Here is a 21254-nt window from a genome sequence, read left to right as displayed (position 1 = left end):
TACCACCACTGGTGGCCTACAACCTGCGTGAAACAAGGGCAGGGCAGTAACGTTGACCATTGCTCTACATAGCAACCATACATTATCATCAATATTGGCAGATTGTATCTGGAAAACACAGTGTTTGCCTACCACTACCCGAGGGACATCTCAGTCTCAGACTTATAGTGCCAATTTCTACGGCGGCTGTAACTGTCAGTTCATAATAATTAGGAGATAAACATAGTGTTTTCAATGTAGAGCTAGATTACCTGTAGATTTAACCCCGCTAAATTGAATTTGGAACCGAACGCGCAGCCTAAGGTTTCAAATGTTAAATTTAGCGCAGTTAAATCTACAGGTAACCTAGCTCTACATTGAAAACACAGTATGTTTATCTCCATTCTACCAAGACTAAATAAAACGCGAACTCTTTGGTGTTAGCAAATATACTGAGTGAAGCGGCATGGGTTGAGTTCAGTGTTTTGAGTGGGTTATCGATCTGAATTATGGAATCACCGAACAAAATATAGTGCTGTATATACTCAAACAGTTTGTTTACATTGTAATACTTCACTCGAACATATGACAGGCATTGAAAGCATATAAGCATGGCAACTTGGTAAGCTAACATGAGGTGGGCATCCCTAAAGAAAAAAAAGCAAGCTTTGCAAGGCTTTCGCTCTACATCGCGCGTCACCATTATGATGTCATATCGCTCATTGTGACGCAAAAGATATGACGTCACAGTCGTATATAGAAAAGCGCCAAAATTTCAAGCTCTCTGTTGTCTCCAAAACGTAAATACATTCCATTTGTTGATTTCTGTCGTGTTTTTATGCACGAAAGGTATTGCCACACATCCTTTGAATATTGTAGTAACCGCATCTGTGCATTTTTTAACCTGTAATTGTAGATATAGTTATTTAAATATGCCTACCGACAATGACTGAAAATAGTACTATTCTATGACTATATGCTTCCGCGGTGATGCGGCCGTCAAATCAGCTGTTTCAATCAGAGGGGGTTTATTGTGATTTAATAGCCTCTGATTGACCAATCAGAATCGAGTAAATTCCAAATTCATGGTAGAATAATTATTAATAATGTCAAGTTAATTCATAAAGAACAGCTTCAGAGAAATTTGTGCAGAATGAAAATGGGTTGAAGAATTGATAAAAGATAACATCCAGAATAGTGATCTTATGGCTGCTAAATTCAGCTGGGACTGCGATATTAATCAACACCATACATGATCGCAATGTACGAGGGGAGATTACATAGGCACGAAACAAGATGACAAATGAATTAACATCATACAAGCATGTAAGTTTATGGTTTGTTGTTTGTTTGTTGTTTAACGCCGCACTCAGCAATAGTCAAGCTATATGACGGCGGTCTGTAAATAATCGAGTCTGGACAAGACAATCCAGTGATTGATATCATGAGCATCGATACATGCAATTGGGACAAGATGACATGCATCATCCAAGTCAGCGGGCCTGACCCCCCGGATCCCGTTAGTCGCCTCTTGCGACAAGCATAGTTGGCTAGCTGGCTAGTAATAAAATCAAATTGGTGGGTGCAGGAAAGTTTAAATAACAAGGTGCAACAGCTTGACTCTGTCAGCCATTAGCTAATAGATCTCTAAGGACAAGTATAAGCAAATGCAGCTGGCATTTTGAAATATCCAGCTGTCCACAAATCTCTTCTTGTTCTCTGTTTCAGCCAACTGACATCGAAGTACACAACAATTCTGACATTAACAAGTTTTGTTTTGTTTGTTTGTGTGTTGTTTAACGCCGCACTCAGCAATATTCCAGCTTAATGACGGCGGTTTGTAAATAACAGACAATCCAGTGATTGACATCATGAGCATCGATCCACGCAATTGGGATCGATGACATGCATCAATCAAGTCACCGAGCCTGACCACCCGATCCTGTAAGTCGCCTTTTACGACAAGCATAGTCGCCTTTTACGGCAAGCATGGGTTGCTGAAGACATTAACAAGTGTTGCTATTAACAAATATTAAAGGTTCAACTAAATGAAAATTAAATGAAAAAGATAAGAAATTAAAATCATAAAGGAAGCCATCCTTATTAGCTGACTACCTGAAGATGCATAGTTTCATGTCAGCAGCACCCACAATTTCGTGAAAAATATATTTGTAAGTCATAACAAAAACTATTGATAATTGTTAAAAATAGGAGACTATCAAGAGTTTATCCCAATGCTCAAATTGCGTTATCTATTTTGGAAAATCATTTTACAGTTGTATCACATAAGCCCACCTGACCCTCCCATTGAAAATCTTTCAAGTCACAATATTAATTCTGAAAGTTTTAAGGACTAGTGAACGGTTAAAAAAGGATTACATTTTTATTGGTGATCACAATTCCACGATTGTTGCAAGATATATCCAACTATCCTAATGCTGAAGAAGTGCCACCTTTCTAAACTATATTTACAAGTCATAAACTGGAACAATGTCAAAACCCTCTCCAACAACCTCCATGACTTCACTAAAAGAAAACTAACAGAAGCAGTCCACATTCACCGCCACAAGCCATCAAACAATCAACAGAGATCAAGGCTATTTCATCCCATCCACCTACTATGAACTTATTAAGCAATAATCACCATCGGTTTCCTCCTGTGTTCTCTGTCCATCATGTTGTGACAGTATTATCCTTCTGTTGTCCTAACTTACTCATGTTAGCCCACGCATGTATGCAATTGTTGTTGCTGTTAATCCTCCACCTACTATGTATATTTTGTGCAATGTTCCTCATTTAGTTGTCCACGAAATACATTAACTTTGAAATGGACGAAACCCTTAATCCCATTCCAATCCTCATTTAGTTTTGCTTGACAACAGTATAAGGATCTATACCGAAATGCCCCCTTTACAGTATTATAAAAGTTGTTATCCATAAATTGTGTCTACTCTATATTTACAAGCCAAGGTCACCTAAAACGCTGAATACAATATTGATCAATTGTCAATATAGTATTTGTCTTATTTCGTTTTTGCAAACTTAAGTTCTGTTCAGTGCTCTAGTATTTCAATACCCATAAACTCTTACACAGGGTATATGACCTTTGCTTTTAATCTGCAATACTTGATTGTTTATAATAACAAGTCACAGTTGTCCCCACTTGTTTGTAGTGTGAAAATTCTTGGACCCATTATTCCCCTTACTGAAAGCTTTTCATATCCGATTTACCGTTTTCACATCAAAATATTCAAAACAACTGCAGTGCAATAGCTCAGTGCTATGCTTGTCATTCACATCACATGTAAATTTTCTTGAAATTATTCATATGGCTCAAACTTCCTCAATTTAGTCCTTTCCACAAGTCTTATGAGTGAGTGAGTTATGGTTTATAGTCACATCGGCAATATTTCAGCCATATCGTGACTATACAAGTCTTATGAATTTCACCAGCTATTGCACAATGTTCAGCACCTGCCAGCAGTATCCAGAGTTGTGAGCCACATCAGCATCTTTGATGTTGTCTCCCTCGTACGGACCAAACCTTGTGCGTGTGGGGAAGTCAGCGATGGCAAACACCCCCAGGCCTGCATTAGGGATTGTGGAAGATCTTATCTCCAGACCTGGTGGCAGTGTCTTTTCAGCTCGTTCACCCTTCTTGCTTGGTGACGATACCTGCATACAGAAACAAGGAGACTACTGCAATAGTGAAGATCCCTTTGGGTAAAAAACAAGTTCACTACTTCACAGATCATGTACATTGCTCCAACAATTAATAAAAAAAACTGTTCCAAAATAAAGGATCTAAAACTGTTAAACAGATTTGGCTTGTTTTGGCAACATCGACTTGTTAAGAAGAAACATATCGTGTTCGACGTAACAAGCGCCCAGGGCAGGATTTGATAGCTCTACAGGCGCTCTCAAAATTAGAAATAGGGGGCTCTTATTAGAATATAATTTTGGTAAGAAATAAAAAAACAGAGTTGAAAGATTGTAAATTTGGTAGTTTATGCTGACAGCCTGAAATGATACAAAAGAAAAGTATGTGCGTATCATACACGACAGATATATTTCCCGGAATTTAATTGCCCATAATTAAGGGTGCATATAACACACGAGTGCGTATTATACACGAATAAATAAGTCTTGCGTATATTGATCAATCTGAAGGAGTGCTAATTAGGATTGATCACTAGCCAATATATTAGCAAATATTGCTGTGAGCGCTTATTAGAGTGGGGTGCTTCATCCTCAGTCCATCAGTCTCAATGGTGAAGATGCTGCCAGGGCAAACAAGAGTCATCAGAAGATGACAAATCCCTCCAGCCGAACAAATTCTAAAGAACAAATCATCCGACTGTTACTTTAAGTCCAACTTGATGAGAGAATTTCTATCTAATCTGTCTGTCTGTATACAAGAATAGAATATAGGTAAGTGGGTTTGGGAATTCCAGGATTAGATCTTATCATTCATGCCCTGCGGTCGGATGGTTTTCAGATCAAATATCCATTTTAGTTCAATGGACCGGCGTCTAGCCGTGCTCTGAGCTGTTGTATGATTTGATAGTGTAGGTCTCTGGTTGAGTCTCCTACGGAATTGAAGTGTTTGGCGACAGGTTTGTCCCTTTGGTGGTTTATATCTGCAAAGTGTTCTTTGAGTCTAGTGCAGAAGTGTCGTTTGGTCTCACCTACGTATTGTTTACCACATTTAATGCAACTGAGCAGGTAGATTATGTTTCTGCTTTTGTGGATTTTTTGCCTGTTGTGTGGCTGTCGAAGGCGTTGACCGATTTGATATTTATGCTGATTTTGCATGATTGTTTGTGACAGCTGTCATCTAAGTTGGGCACAGTTCGGCCACTGATTTGTGGTTTGGGTGGCGGATAGGTGATTGCCGCTCTCATGAGGATATCTCTGAGTGTGCGGTTCTTCCTGTATGCCGTGATGTGTGGGACTCGGAAGGTGTCTTTGCAGGTGTCTGATCCTAGAAGTAGGTGCCAGGATTTTTTTTATCGTAGAGCTAACCTTGAGATAAAAGTTTGTGTCAGTGAGTTGACGTGTGGCCTCTTGTATGTAATCAGTAGTGTTGAGAATAACGACTGCCGATCCCTTATCGGCTTTTTTTATCACGATTTCTGTGTAGTTTTTGAGACTATTGATGGCAGTTCTCTGTGCACATGTGAGATTGTTGTGTATGAACGGGATGGTGTTCATTTTGAGAAACTGGTGTTTAACTGATTTGATAAAGGCATCAAGCGTCGGGTCTATGCCCGGATTTGGGGTCCAGGTGCTTCGTGGGCCAAATTTACGCTCTAGATCGTTGAAATTATCACCTGTATCTGTGCTCCAGAGGCTTTAAGATCTGTATATATTTTGCTAAGATCCGTATCTAACGGTGTAGGGCTAAAGGTAAGACCCTTGCTAAGAACACTAAGTTCTGTCTCATTAAATTGATAATCAGATAGATTCACAACAAAGGCATTTTTGTAAGGTTCAGGATTTTTATTTGAACTATTATTGTTGAGATTCAAATATGAAAATTCATTGCTAATGTCTGTATTATTGTTGCCGCTCACATTGAGGGCATTGGCAAGCTGCCTTAGGACTTTTTTCATATGGAAATTTCCTAACTGGTTCTGGGTCTTCCTTTTGAAGGTCTGTCTTGATTTGTTATTGAACCGGTTCAGAGGCCTGACGTTTCTGGGCTCTTGGCAGCGCGGTCCCCCTGTTGGGTTACGTGGGGTGATGGTTGGTTCCATGAATAGTTTGGGATCGTATGGGTTCCTCTCGTTGAACTCGGTTTTGAGTTCATTAAATCGTGTGCCAGTTTGTAGATTCCCGGGTGGAGATCGTGTGGCACGCAGCAAGTATAGTGTCCAGTGGGGTTTTGTCAGCATTCTTTTGGAGTTTGTTTTTCTCCATAGTGGCTAGGTCTCTAAGCTCACATATGTTGACTTGTAATTGGGAAATGTGTGTTTCCATTAATTTTAAGGCGTGTGATTTTGCCGCCTCACTTCTAATTCTGGCCAATTCTTGATTGTAATTGGTTTGGTGTTGTAGGATAAATGGTCTAAACGACCTAGGGATCAGACTTTTCTCTTTACATGCAATTGTAAATTCCAGTTGCCTATTGTTACGGGCGATTTTGCTCGTGAGATTCCTATATGTCTTATATGGGCCGACTAGATTGTCGGGTAAATCCACCGCTTTTGCGATGTTATCGGTTGATTTGGATTCTGTGGTTCCAAATTCAACCCTCTTCCTTTTACTTGATGGTTCTACTTGAACCACCGTAGTAATAGAGCGGCTTTCTAGGCTGCTGAAGGAGGAAGACGGAGTAATTTAGCCATTACTCTTGGGTGTTAGAGAGATGTGTAAATATAGAGAGTTTTGGGCTAAAACCCAAGAGCAATCTAAGTGACTAGTTTCGAGCGGGTGCTCTCATCAGACTGTTGTATATGGGGTGGGGGGGCTCCTTATATACACTTTGTGTTCCAGATGCAGTACCGGTGTAATCTAACGACAGGAGTGTGCCGGTGGACCTAATTGTCACAGGTGGATCGTGAGTGATTTACTCAGGACCGGTGGACCGATGGGTCGGTGTGCCGGTGGACCGGTGGTGGCGACATGAGCACAGATGGGTTGCCGGTGGTCATGGTTTTACGATCGCTTCAATAAATTCTAAGTTTTCGAGATTTATTGTTGTGTGTTATATATTAATATCACAGTTGTCGTTGTCGGCCAGAATGCATGAGGTTTATTTTATGTATATTTCCCGGGACTGGATGTGGTCCCAGTTTAAATTCCGGAGTCTACCAAGGGTCAATGGACCGTAAAACAGAACAAACCTTTTATAATATGAACCCAATTATTATTTATCAATAGGTCCATTAGGCCGAATGTTTGGCACATTTGGTCTATTATTAGTGAAAGATGGCTTTGCCATATCTTCCCTATTCTGTGGCCTGTAAACAGACCAAATTTCGGTGTCCAAGTTGACACTTGGGTCATTTAGGTACTCCGTCCATTTGGTGAATGGTGGAGTGAGTATCAGCTGTATGGCGGTGATTCCAGTGGTGTGTCCCTGTAGGAATCTGGAGATTGTGACGTGCTTGTGGTTGGGCCATGTGCTGGCTTGCCGGTAACGTTATGCGCACTATGTGTTAGTGCGCCCGGCCGTCCTTCTCCCAGTGGGGCTGGGATTTCTGGCCTTGGTGGGCCGTCCCTCAGGCTCATAGTAGCGGTGATATCGATGGTATCTGCTTTGTGGGCAGGGCATATTCCATGGTGGTTATGGTGATTTTTAAAATCATCCTGTCGTTTGTAGGATTTATTACATGACACACAAATGAACCTGTCGGAGCTATGGACGCTTCTTATGTGTCTTTTGAGCCCGTCCCGTCGTGAGTAGTATTTCGGGCAGTGTGGGCATTGGAGGGGCTCCATAGTTTGTGAGTGCCGATTGTGACATCATAGTGATGGATGTCACAGTTCTAAGACCTGTATACAAGAATAGTTATTGAGCTATCAAAACAATACCATGGAATTGGGATTCAGAAGTTTGTATTTCTATGTCAGATACACACCACTATGAACAAAGTCAAAATCAAACTTGTTAAATTGGAAACGGAAAACATTTAAATTCTAAACACATCTAAGTAGCAAACTTGGTCTTTGTGTGTGCACAGTTTCAAGTAAGAATACCTATTACTTTTAGAGATATGGTCCGGACAAACACACCACTATGAACAGATTCAAAGTAAAACGTGTTGCAATGGAAACAGGAAAAATGAATATTTTAAAATTCCTTAATAGCAAAAGGCACCACTTCTGGATGAAAAATGTTGAATAGATTTTTAGTTCTGCTCGGGAAACGACACCTATCTCCGTTTCAGCTGTCCAACTTGTTTACATGGAAACAGGTGAAAATCAAATTCTGAAAACTTCCTAAATAGCAAAAAAGCACCACTTTAGCCCTTGGTTAATACATTTACAAGGTTTGGATGACACCTCCCCCACCCTTTTGAGACTAAGGCGTAAGTCCCAATTGTTTCCATAAGATATGGTACTGTTGCTCACCATTAAGGGGCTAAAACAAGGACTGGTCAGCTCGGAGTCAGTATACTGTGTCTGAGTGGGGTGTTAATGCAGCATTGTATCTCAGTGGGCTAACACAATAAAGTCGGCATTTGACCAGACTAGTACAACTACAAGCAGCCAAACACACACGTACATGAATGTCGCCATAAAAGTGCAATAATCTTGGATGTGACGTTATACCCCACTTCACATTACCTCATAATTTACATAAAGTACCGGGAATCAAAATAGCCCATACAATCACTGTGACTGGAGAGATTTCAGAAGTAGTTGATGAACCTGTGGCTATAACAAGTGTTAGTCATCATTTACCAATTGGCCAATCATTGACATTTAAAGACAACTAAGGTAGGATACTATAGTTCCCACGGGATAATATTTAGGTAGGATATAATCCTTGCTTACAGTAACATTACAAGGGCACTGGATCTTTACCCTGGCAAGAAAATCTTTTTAGTTTAGTTCTAACCCTGATATTCCTACATGGGCATGCAGCCAAACACTCTCACTTTCCCCAATGTATGCTAAAACCCAGAGTTCAAACTTACGAAAAGGGTCTAAATGATCAGAAACGACGCTTCTGTATTAAGTTGGGTTATCCCTATGAATGTGGAAGTAAAAAGTCATATCAAGAATCTAGTGAAAAATATGTAAGAAAGTCAAAATGTGGCACTCATACGCTTATGAACATCTGTTTCGCAACCACTGACTGGGAAGGATAGAACTAAACTCAAAAGCTTTACTAGCTCAGGTAAAGATAAACTTCCTTTGTAATGTTGAAACAATGCGGAAATCTTGAAAATTTGTACTAGCCCCGTGCTAGTGTTAAGTTGTAACCCTTGTGACTGGCCTCTCGTCCAGCATTAAAGCTGAATATGACATAAATCATGAATAACATTCACATTTACTTTACATAAAAAATATTTAAATGTGCGTGATTAGTATGTCATGCGACAAGATAAAAAACTGTCAATCAAAATGAAAAGCAGTCGACAACAAGCACTAAATGAGTCAGTTAATATAAATTTATTGCTGCAATACAAAATCATTTTTTAAAGGCCTGGTGAAGATACTCAGTTTAAAAGAAATAACATTTTCTTGCAATATTACATGACTTTGAAAAAAAATCTTTTGACTCATACAAACAATTCTGTGAAACTCTGACTCAAATTACGTAAATGACAAATAATATAATGTAGCAGATCATATTTCCAAACAAGTGAAAACAGCAATATGCTTGCAATCCTGTTGCATTAGAAATTATCTAGACTTCATTGTACATACCTGGGAGTCCATGACGACGAGTAGAGGTCCATGAACAGGACAGTCACCCTCATACTCCTTGTTGCATTCTTCACAGTCTGGAACACAATTGTACAGTAGAGCAGTCATACTAGAACTGATGATCCACATTGGTGTAACAATGACAATATATCTGACATACATCATATTAGTAAGTAACACAATTGTACAGTAGAGCAGTCTATCAAGTGTCATACTAGAACAGATGATCCGCAGATGTTAGCGTAACAATGACAATATATCTGACATACATCATATTAGTAAGTAACACAATTGTACAGTAGAGCAGTCTATCAAGTGTCATACTAGAACAGATGATCCGCAGATGTTAGCGTAACAATGACAATATATCTGACATACATCATATTAGTAAGTAACACAATTGTACTTTACAGCAGTCTATCAAGTGTCATACTAGAACAGATGATCCGCAGATGTTAGTGTAACAATGACAATATATCTGACATACATCATATTAGTAAGTAACACAATTGTACAGTACAGCAGTCTATCAAGTGTCATACTAGAACAGATGATCCGCAGATGTTAGTGTAACAATGACAATATATCTGACATACATCATATTAGTAAGTAACACAATTGTACAGTAGAGCAGTCTATCAAGTGTCATACTAGAACAGATGATCCGCAGATGTTAGTGTAACAATGACAATATATCTGACATACATCATATTAGTAAGTAACACAATTGTACAGTACAGCAGTCTATCAAGTGTCATACTAGAACAGATGATCCGCAGATGTTAGTGTAACAATGACAATATATCAGACATACATCATATTAGTAAGTAACACAATTGTACAGTAGAGCAGTCTATCAAGTGTCATACTAGAACAGATGATCCGCAGATGTTAGTGTAACAATGACAATATATCTGACATACATCATATTAGTAAGTAACACAATTGTACAGTACAGCAGTCTATCAAGTGTCATACTAGAACAGATGATCCGCAGATGTTAGTGTAACAATGACAATATATCTGACATACATCATATTAGTAAGTAACACAATTGAACAGTAGAGCAGTCTATCAAGTGTCATACTAGAACAGATGATCCGCAGATGTTAGTGTAACAATGACAATATATCTGACATACATCATATTAGTAAGTAACACAATTGTACAGTACAGCAGTCTATCAAGTGTCATACTAGAACAGATGATCCGCAGATGTTAGTGTAACAACACAGATATCAGACAATATATCTGACATATAACATGGGATTCAAAGATACAAAATATAAAACCTAGAATAAAACGAAATTTAAAAAGTATTATTCTCACTTTTAAAAGTTCTTTTGGTATTATGACTACATTAACTATGTTTACATCCAACCATAAATAAATATCAGTGATGCACATCTATGATCTATGCACATCTATTCACAATTTTATCCAATGAGAACCAGGTTGTTCTATCTCCACTTTTGGTCAAAATTGACTTAAGGTTCTAGAATCACTCAGAAGGCTTTGTTCTATGTCTTGAAGAAGTTTCAAGTAATTAGTATGAGGAGAAATGCGATTTTTCACATAATAGCATTGTGCTATCTCTCAATTTAAAACGAACACTACAGTCCATTTGATTCCATTTGAGACCAATGAATTGCTCACTAACTCAAAATCTAATAATTGCAACAAAACCAAAATGTGCCCAGTGACATGAAGTGGACAGACCAACTCTGATACCAGGGAGGACCAGTCGCTCATGGAACAGCCAGGTAATGAACAAGCATGTGCACCGTATATGGGGGTCATCTCAAAAGCCGTTTGAACAAAAAAAACCTTCAAAGGTAGTCTGAGCGAAGTGTGAAAACAAAGAAAGATTGTATTGGGACGTGCAAATACAAGTGTGCAAGGAAAATATCAGTTACTGAGAGGAAGAATCTATTTGAGTCATTTTGGTCTCTTACAGACGGCGAGAAGAACCACTTTTACAACAAAACAGTTGACAGAATGGTCAAGAAGAGACAGCGGAGTAAAGAGCAAAGCAGGAGAATGTACTCCTATGCCTACTTTTTCAATATAAGTGAAAGCCAGACTCACGTCTGTAAGGAGTACTATCTCTCTACACTAAACATATCGCAGAGAAGAATTTCCTTTTACTTTGAAGTTAAACATGATTCTTTGAGTTCTACTCCAAATCAGGGTGATATGAGAGGTAAACTAACTAAAGACCGCGTGCCTCAAGAGTCGAAGGACTTTGTGAGATTTCATATCAGTTCCTTTCCAAGAGTGTAATCTCACCACTGCCGAGCATCAACATAACGAGAATACCTTGAAAAGGATCTCTCGCAAAAACACAGATGTACAGACTGTACCTGGAAAAATGTGAACATACCAGTGAAAGATCACATCTATCGAACTATTTTTAATACAGAATTCAATCTTGGATTTCATTCACCTAAAAAGGATAGGTGTGACAAATGTGAAGAGTATAGCATCAAGGAAGAGTTTAATCTTGTTGATGAGGAGCTCACAGCAAGACACACTCAACACTTGGCCTCAAAGGTGGCTACCAGAACAGAACGAGACAAGGACTGTCAAAACAAAACTGCTGTGGTTTGCTTTGATCTCGAAAATGTGATTTCTTGTCCCAGAGCCCTTATTTCCAGTTTTTTTTACAGACCCAAAATCAGCGTCTACAACATAACTGCTCATTGTTCTATTGATTCATCAGCCTATTGTGCCATATGGAATGAGAAGCAAGCTGGCAGAGGTGCAAATGAACTGGCTAGTTCACTGATTGCGAGCCTTGAGAAAATAGAATCAGAACATCACCCAAGGCATCTTGTCCTTTGGTCAGATTCATGTGTTGCTCAAAATAAAAATTCTGGAATGTCGTTTGCTCTGAAAGATTTTATGCGTCATCATTGGATTGAGTCAATTGAACACAAGTATTGTGAACCAGGACATTCCTCAATTCAGGAAGTGGACAGTATCCACAGTAGAATTGAAAAACAACTGAGTAGTCATGACACATTCAGCCCTTCGGGTATTATGAAATGCCTAAAAAGGGCCTGGAGTAAGGCACCAATGCATATAATTCAGATGAAGGAGTCCAACTTCAAAAACTATCTGGAGTCAGCTGAACCTGAAACCGGTACCCTTTACAAAAGTGAAATCCATGAAGTTCACAAAAGATGATCTGTACAGTTTGAAATATAAAACCTCCTTCAGTGAGCCCTTTACTACAATATCCATTCGTCCACGATGAGCTGGTGCTTGCATGTCATCTCCTCCTAGATATCCATCAAACAAAATCGAATGGCCTTCAACAAAGGCTTCCACAAAGAAACCAGAATTAGCAAAGGAAAAAGTTGAAGTTCATGACGCCAACAGACAAGTGATTCATGAGTGGAATCATATCATGAACTCATTTTAAGTTCCGTGTTCTTATTCATCTCTGTTGGCCTTGCTAAGTGTATTTTTGCTTTCTGGACATCAGTTAAATGTTCTTGCACAGTTAGTGATGATACCTTTAAGGTTTGTTGTAGCTTTACATTTCATGTTTCAGAAAAAAAACCTTCCCATTTAGACCTTTTTTTGTTTTTATGTCACTCAAGAATGCTGGGAGTTGTTCTGTAACCTCAACGTGTGACATGGCAATGGGAAGTTTAATTTGTGCTTTGATAACATCAATTTAGTTTACCGTATATGACCGCGTATAAGCCGAATTTTGAGGACCAGAAAAAAGATTCTGTAGAAAGGGGTCGGCTTATACACGGGATACACTTTCATGATAGTATTTTTCAGATCGTGATCTGTCAAAAACATCGCCTGAATGACGGTCCGTTAGATCACAACTTCCCGAAAGTTTGGAAGTTGCCACGACTAGAGCCATTATTGTTATAAATTATCAATAAAGTTATTATTATACACCAATGTTGTCATTATTAAAAAAATGTTATGCATGTTACTACTTCCGATAATAAGTTTTCAATTGAATGTTCAAAGTTTATCGTTCTTCGTAAACTCCGCGATCTTTACATGTAACAATATATGTAATTCACAGCAATAATATATAATCCCCAGATGAAATCGCCAATAGCTATTACGTACGTTTTGCAAAGTTCATAAATTGATAGTGAACAAGTGTCTACCTTTATTGAAAGAGGCAAATAAACAACTGTATCGGCGAGTTATTCCGTTCGCCATTTGCAAAAACATGTGATCAGCTGTTTCCTGTGACGTCACAAACGGTGACCACTGTGATTGCTTCCTGTTGTTTAAAGCAACATGGTACACAAGGAAATGAACATTGATAATAACGGGCCGATTGGTATTGTCATGTTGTTTACACAAACATTTTCAATTTGTTGGTGCTTAGCGATCGTGTTGGGAGTAGGGGCTTAATTCCTTTGTTTTCGAGAGATTAGTTTAATAAACTGGAGAAGCCTGTGAGTAAGTGATGGTCATTCAATGTGTTCATAGTATGATAGTTTATTTAATTCAATTGGATTAAAATACAATAGTGGTGTAAAGGGGGTTTTAAAAGTTGGTATATTTTTACTGACATTGGACATTCTCATCATGAGTTTGAAACGAAAACGACATGCTTACGATGCTGAATTCAAACTGCGAGTCTTCGCTCTAGCCGATATATTTTCTCACGGGTTCATAATTCTATATACACCGATTCACAAAATGGCGCTTCGTTGTTGATGGCAACATATAACGATCATTATGAGATTAAAAAAACCCACGAGAAACAGCTTCCCACATTATGAAAGTGGATGACTGGTTTGTTAAATCTTCATTAGAAATAATAACGACTTTTTCAATATAATTACAACGTTTCTCATCTTATATTTTTGAATATCTGCGAGTACCGGCATATGTCTTGCAGTCCGACTTCGCAGTGTTTTTTGCCTTTCAATTCCTGGTTCGGCTTATCTGCGGGTCATACCATTTTCTTTCGTATTTCAATGGTCAAGTTAACACCTCGGCTTATCTACGGGGTCGGCTTATCCGCGGTCATATACGGTAAGTTGGTTCCTGGAATGGAGCTAAGATAGTGGCATTTAGTTGTAACCACTTCCTGGAATGGTGCTAATGTTGCTGACATTTACTTGGAACATGTCCCTGGATTGGTGCTTATTATTTTCAGTATACCAGAGTTCGATTACAGGATCCTTGGCCAATAACACAGCATATTTCAGAATCCATTGTCCAGAAATGCTTTTTTAACCTTACTTTAGTACACAGTTCATCATCCTACTCTGTGCCATACTCATCAGAATCACTAGTATCTGAATCTGTGTCCAATTCTACAGAGCAGTTTGCTCTGGCATCACTCAGATGTTCAGGCAGTGCTAGCTGTGAATATGCTTCGTTATTGGCCAAGGATCCTGTTTCCAATGACTTTGCTGAAGCATGACAATTCTTCGTGCAGCCAATTCCACCATTTTCGATTTTCAAGGTCAAGGTAACCCTTTTTACTTTTAAAAGTAGCTTGGTTGAATTTGTCATGTCAGAAAACATATTATTAGACACTAAAATCATGACTATCGGACAATGTTAACAGTGTTTGTGAATTTCATTGACTGCCAAAAGTGCGTTGACCTTTCAACGTTTTTAGCCATAGCTCCCCCATTTCAGGTCAAGTATAACAAACTATTTATTTCTAGGTTCCTTATGACTGGACGAGTAATTTGATATGCATATCGACACAATTTTGTATTTTGACCCCTGTTTGACCTTTGTTGACCCTTCCCAAAAATTACCAGGATTTTCAACCGGGCAGCCCAAGTCAAAATTGTACAGTATACAGCAGGAAACTCAAAAACACTTTCAAACCTTTGTTACCATGATTTGGTCACAGGACCTACAGGTTGGTCCTTGGCTATGATGTCTGTACTGTTCAATGGCACTAAAACAAGGTCAGTCATTGGCAATAGAATACTAAAAGTATCAATGGCACAGATAATCAGTCATCATCTGGGCAGTCTAAGAGTGAGAGTCTGATCAGTTGTGTGACTGATCGCGTAATGTCAGTGGTCACCCACAGTTACTGTAGCAACACAAACTCTACCTTCACTACTGGGATGGGATTTTGAAACTCTTCCGACTAACCAGGTGGCATGCATACTTTGTTGGTCAACTATCATCACAACATACAGTCAATGTCTTTCTGATCTTTCAAAACAGAAACCCATTTGATTATTAACTGCAAGTCTGGCAAATAACGTCTCAAATAGTGCTTCCAATACTGATCTGCAAGGATTTGACCATGACGCCATCTGCGCCATCCTAAGATTTCACTGGCACCGGTGAAAGGGATTGATCCTGGCATCTGATCAGCAGTACATTTGGAGTAACAGGATCTATGTCACGCACGTCACTAGACACATACCTTAATGGTTTAGAGTTTAAAATGCCTTCAATTTTAGCAAATACTGTTTGAAGTACAGCCTCAGTGACTGATTGATCTCCCCAAATTACCTTAAGTCTTTTCTGGACATACTTAATCTCCTGTTCTCATGCATCACTGAAGTGTGGACCTCATGGTGGATTAATGATCGTTGTAATCTGCTGCAAGGATCGTGATTGGTCAATTTCTAAGCACAAGACCTAAGGCAGCCAATCGATGACAGCAATGGATACCATCCTTATGTATGTTAAATTTCATATTGAAAACGTTCAGATTAACACAATTTAACCAAAACCTTTCGAAACATGTATCGCATCATGAATAAGATATCATGATACATATCCGATTGCACAGTTGGTGTAACGTTCCCGCCCTAGAAAATATATAACTTGGATCATAGGCTTCCAGACATCATCCGTTTTGGGACAGTCATGTTTATCTCAATTACTCACGCCATAACTTGGGATGTAGTATCACACAGACATTGTAAATACTAAGATAATGGTTTTACAGTTATTCAGGTGATTAGAGAGCAAACTACAAATGTTTCTTATACCCACAACACAGGGAAATAACAGTTAATTATGCTCCAGATCAAACTTACACAGAAAATGGTCATCATCAGGGCCTTCCATCATCATGTAGTTTGTGTCAGGTCTCTGTCGGAGGGGGTAGGGGCAGCTGACAGTCTCAGTGGCTGTTGGTTTCGCTGTTCTCTGCAACATTAGGTTATACTGTTATTACTACATCACCTGAACTCTCAGACAGTTAAGGATAAAACTTATTGTCCACATTCGCATTTGTGATCTATCTTGCAACTATCTGAAATGGACAAGGCACTTGTACTCAACAGGTATGTTCTCAGGAAGCTGAAATAGTGAAATGTGGCTATTAACTCTTTCAACACCAGTCAACCAGAAGTGTTTACTGCTGGGACACCGAGTTCCCAGAGACTCTTGTGTGATAGATGAAGCCAACATTTATCACAGAAAATACCTGCTTCTAAAATATATTTGCTACTACATGTTATACACCATTTGAAAGGTCTGATCCTATGGTTTATAAATATGAAAGTTATGTTTTTCACATTATTTAAAATAATGCATTTACAACTTAATTAAATTCGTTGTAAATAAAAAATGTACGCTAGCACGTTGTTAACATCCAGATTAAGGACCAAGGAAGCGAAAACTTGACGATTTTCGGCAAATATATGATTTCATAATATCCACGTACCTATTTCTGTTTTATTTTCATTGTTTACGTAATTGGAAAATCATTTTAAAAAGAATTATAAATAGTTTCTGTCATCACCCATTTCCCGATAACAGCGACTGTCCGCTCAGCACGTGACCTACGGCAGCCAATCAAATTAGAGCTGTGATACAAAGCTCGTGTTTGATAAATTTCACAAGTTGGCGAAAGATTTTTGTTTAATTGTGTTATTCTGAACGTTTTAAGCAGGAAATCATGATATATATTAAAAATATGGAACTTCATGAATGTATCGTGCTAGGTTACGAGCTGTGACAAAGATATTTCATGCATATATTTTTGCATTAAATATCGTGTCCGAGCCGAGAATTCAAGGCGACGAAAGCCGAGATGTCATTTGACTTACATTACACGCGATCGCACGAAAAGATGGAAATAATAACATAAGGTAAGTTTGATTACTTTTAGATATATTTTTGTTGATTTTATTTATTACTTTGTATAATATATTTAAAGATTTGTTTACAACTTCTTTATTTTCCTCTTTGACGTGTTCGATGTGGACCCGTTGTCAAAATGTGTGTCCGAGAATTTTATTTTCAATAACATCGCGGGAAATAGTGAATAATTTTTTAATTTAACGATAAAAAATGTTAAATTGAAATGGAATATGTATTTCAGACATTGTGAAAAGTGATACATTTAATAAATGAATGATATTACAGGTAGGTCCATAAAAATATATACTATTTTGACGTGACTACGGCTTGGCCGGATAACAGGCCTGCGGTGTTGAAAGAGTTAAGTACCACCCTCTAATAATCAGAGTATTATATATCTCCATTTCTGGTGTCCCCTGCCGTGATATTGCTGGAATATTGCTAAAAGCGGCGTAAAACCAAACTCACTCACTCACTATGATAAATACCCTGGACCCATTTGCCATAGATTCTTTTGGAAGCTGAATTTGTTTGGCACAATTCTCATCCAATCATATTACTCTTCTGAGCATGGAGGTGGTGACCTCACTTCGAAACAGGATGCTATGTAATGATGGGAGATTGTATGGTATTCATCTTATTTAAAATGGAACGGATTCTGATAAACACTGCATAATTAAGGAGGGGTTAATACAAGGATTTGAGTTGGGAAATGTTTGATGTGCAAGGACAGAACAGCATCAAAGTTGGGTAATAGGACTTTATGACTAGTTATGATGGTATCATGCAGCTTAACTCTTTCAACACCAGTCAACCAGAAGTGTTTACTGCTGGGACACCGAGTTCCCAGAGACTCTTGTGTGATAGATGAAGCCAACATTTATCAAAGAAAATACCTGCTTCTAAAATATATTTGCTACTACATGTTATACACCATTTGAAAGGTCTGATCCTATGGTTTATAAATTTGAAAGTTATATTTTTCACATTATTTAAAATAATGCATTTACAACTTAATTAAATTCGTTGTAAATAAAAAATGTATGCTAACACGTTGTTAACATCCAGATTAAGGACCAAGGAAGCGAAAACTTGACGATTTTCGGCAAATATATGATTTCATAATATCCACGTACCTATTTCTGTTTTATTTTCATTGTTTACGTAATTGGAAAATCATTTTAAAAAGAATTATAAATAGTTTCTGTCATCACCCATTTCCCGATAACAGCGACTGTCCGCTCAGTAAAATGAAGAAATACCCCCGTTTTCGAGGTTTCGTATGAATAACACGTTCGTCGAAGAATGGCATATGACACATCGCTGGAAAGCTTATTCCTTCATCTACACGCTCGTAACATCGACTGGTTTTTTTTCGTAGTTATAACAAGCGATTTCATTGGATTAAAATTGGTTTCTAATGACGCTTTCTTGCTGAAATCTGCTACAAGTTTCGTGATTGGTCAATTTTGAGCACGTGACCTAAGGCAGCCAATCAAATTACAGCTGTGATACCAAGCTCGTGTTCGATAAATGACAGAAGTTTGCGAAAGAATTTTGTTAAATCGTGTTATTCTGAACGTTTTGAGCAGGAAATCACGATATATATTAAAAATATGGAACTTCGTGAATGTATCGTGCTAGGTTACGAGCTGTGACAAAGATTTTTTATGCATATATTTTTGCATTAAACATCGTGTCCGAGCCGAGAATTCAAGGCGACGAAAGCCGAGATGTCATTTGACTTACATTACACGCGATCGCACGAAAAGATGGAAATAATAACTTAGATGTAAGTTTGATTACTTTTAGATATATTTTTGTTGATTTTATTTATTACTTTGTATAATATATTTAAAGATTTGTTTACAACTTCTTTATTTTCCTCTTTGACGTGTTCGATGTGGACCCGTTGTCAAAATGTGTGTCCGAGAATTTTATTTTCAATAACATCGCGGGAAATAGTGAATAATTTTTTAATTTAACGATAAAAAATGTTAAATTGAAATGGAATATGTATTTCAGACATTGTGAAAAGTGATACATTTAATAAATGAATGATATTACAGGTAGGTCCATAAAAATATATACTATTTTGACGTGACTACGGCTTGGCCGGATAACAGGCCTGCGGTGTTGAAAGAGTTAAGTACCACCCTCTACTAATCAGAGTATTATATATCTCCATTTCTGGTGTCCCCTGCCGTGATATTGCTGGAATATTGCTAAAAGCGGCGTAAAACCAAACTCACTCACTCACTATGATAAATACCCTGGACCCATTTGCCATAGATTCTTTTGGAAGCTGAATTTGTTTGGCACAATTCTCATCCAATCATATTACTCTTCTGAGCATGGAGGTGGTGACCTCACTTCGAAACAGGATGCTATGTAATGATGGGAGATTGTATGGTATTCATCTTATTTAAAATGGAACGGATTCTGATAAACACTGCATAATTAAGGAGGGGTTAATACAAGGATTTGAGTTGGGAAATGTTTGATGTGCAAGGACAGAACAGCATCAAAGTTGGGTAATAGGACTTTATGACTAGTTATGATGGTATCATGCAGCTTAACTCTTTCAACACCAGTCAACCAGAAGTGTTTACTGCTGGGACACCGAGTTCCCAGAGACTCTTGTGTGATAGATGAAGCCAACATTTATCAAAGAAAATACCTGCTTCTAAAATATATTTGCTACTACATGTTATACACCATTTGAAAGGTCTGATCCTATGGTTTATAAATTTGAAAGTTATATTTTTCACATTATTTAAAATAATGCATTTACAACTTAATTAAATTCGTTGTAAATAAAAAATGTATGCTAACACGTTGTTAACATCCAGATTAAGGACCAAGGAAGCGAAAACTTGACGATTTTCGGCAAATATATGATTTCATAATATCCACGTACCTATTTCTGTTTTATTTTCATTGTTTACGTAATTGGAAAATCATTTTAAAAAGAATTATAAATAGTTTCTGTCATCACCCATTTCCCGATAACAGCGACTGTCCGCTCAGTAAAATGAAGAAATACCCCCGTTTTCGAGGTTTCGTATGAATAACACGTTCGTCGAAGAATGGCATATGACACATCGCTGGAAAGCTTATTCCTTCATCTACACGCTCGTAACATCGACTGGTTTTTTTTCGTAGTTATAACAAGCGATTTCATTGGATTAAAATTGGTTTCTAATGACGCTTTCTTGCTGAAATCTGCTACAAGTTTCGTGATTGGTCAATTTTGAGCACGTGACCTAAGGCAGCCAATCAAATTACAGCTGTGATACCAAGCTCGTGTTCGATAAATGACAGAAGTTTGCGAAAGAATTTTGTTAAATCGTGTTATTCTGAACGTTTTGAGCAGGAAATCACGATATATATTAAAAATATGGAACTTCGTGAATGTATCGTGCTAGGTTACGAGCTGTGACAAAGATTTTTTATGCATATATTTTTGCATTAAACATCGTGTCCGAGCCGAGAATTCAAGGCGACGAAAGCCGAGATGTCATTTGACTTACATTACACGCGATCGCACGAAAAGATGGAAATAATAACTTAGATGTAAGTTTGATTACTTTTAGATATATTTTTGTTGATTTTATTTATTACTTTGTATAATATATTTAAAGATTTGTTTACAACTTCTTTATTTTCCTCTTTGACGTGTTCGATGTGGACCCGTTGTCGAAATGTGTGTCCGAGAATTTTATTTTCAATAACATCGCGAGAAATAGTGAATAATTTTTTAATTTAACGAAAAAAATTGTTAAATTGAAATGGAATATGTATTTCAGACATTGTGAAAT

The 21254-nt window shown here is 37.9% G+C and overlaps 1 protein-coding gene across 1 annotated transcript in view; it reads right to left on the bottom strand.

Annotated features, from left to right (window-relative positions):
* LOC124123832 (histone-lysine N-methyltransferase PRDM9-like) overlaps positions 1 to 21254 on the bottom strand; it is a 41710-nt gene that overhangs the window by 6908 nt on the left and 13548 nt on the right. The window contains exons 6-8 of the mRNA XM_048380972.1: positions 16383 to 16494; positions 9364 to 9440; positions 3454 to 3654 (exon numbers count right to left, since the gene is read on the bottom strand). Of these exons, the coding sequence (XP_048236929.1) occupies positions 3454 to 3654; positions 9364 to 9440; positions 16383 to 16494 (390 nt within the window). The remainder of the gene's footprint in view (positions 1 to 3453; positions 3655 to 9363; positions 9441 to 16382; positions 16495 to 21254) is intronic.

Source organism: Haliotis rufescens, unplaced genomic scaffold (genome assembly GCF_023055435.1).
Source record: "Haliotis rufescens isolate VD_foot unplaced genomic scaffold, xgHalRufe1.0.p SCAF_34, whole genome shotgun sequence".
NCBI classification, from domain to species: Eukaryota; Metazoa; Mollusca; class Gastropoda; order Lepetellida; family Haliotidae; genus Haliotis; species Haliotis rufescens.
Note: the sequence above shows the minus strand (reverse complement) of the source record. Positions and strands in the feature narration are given on the sequence as shown.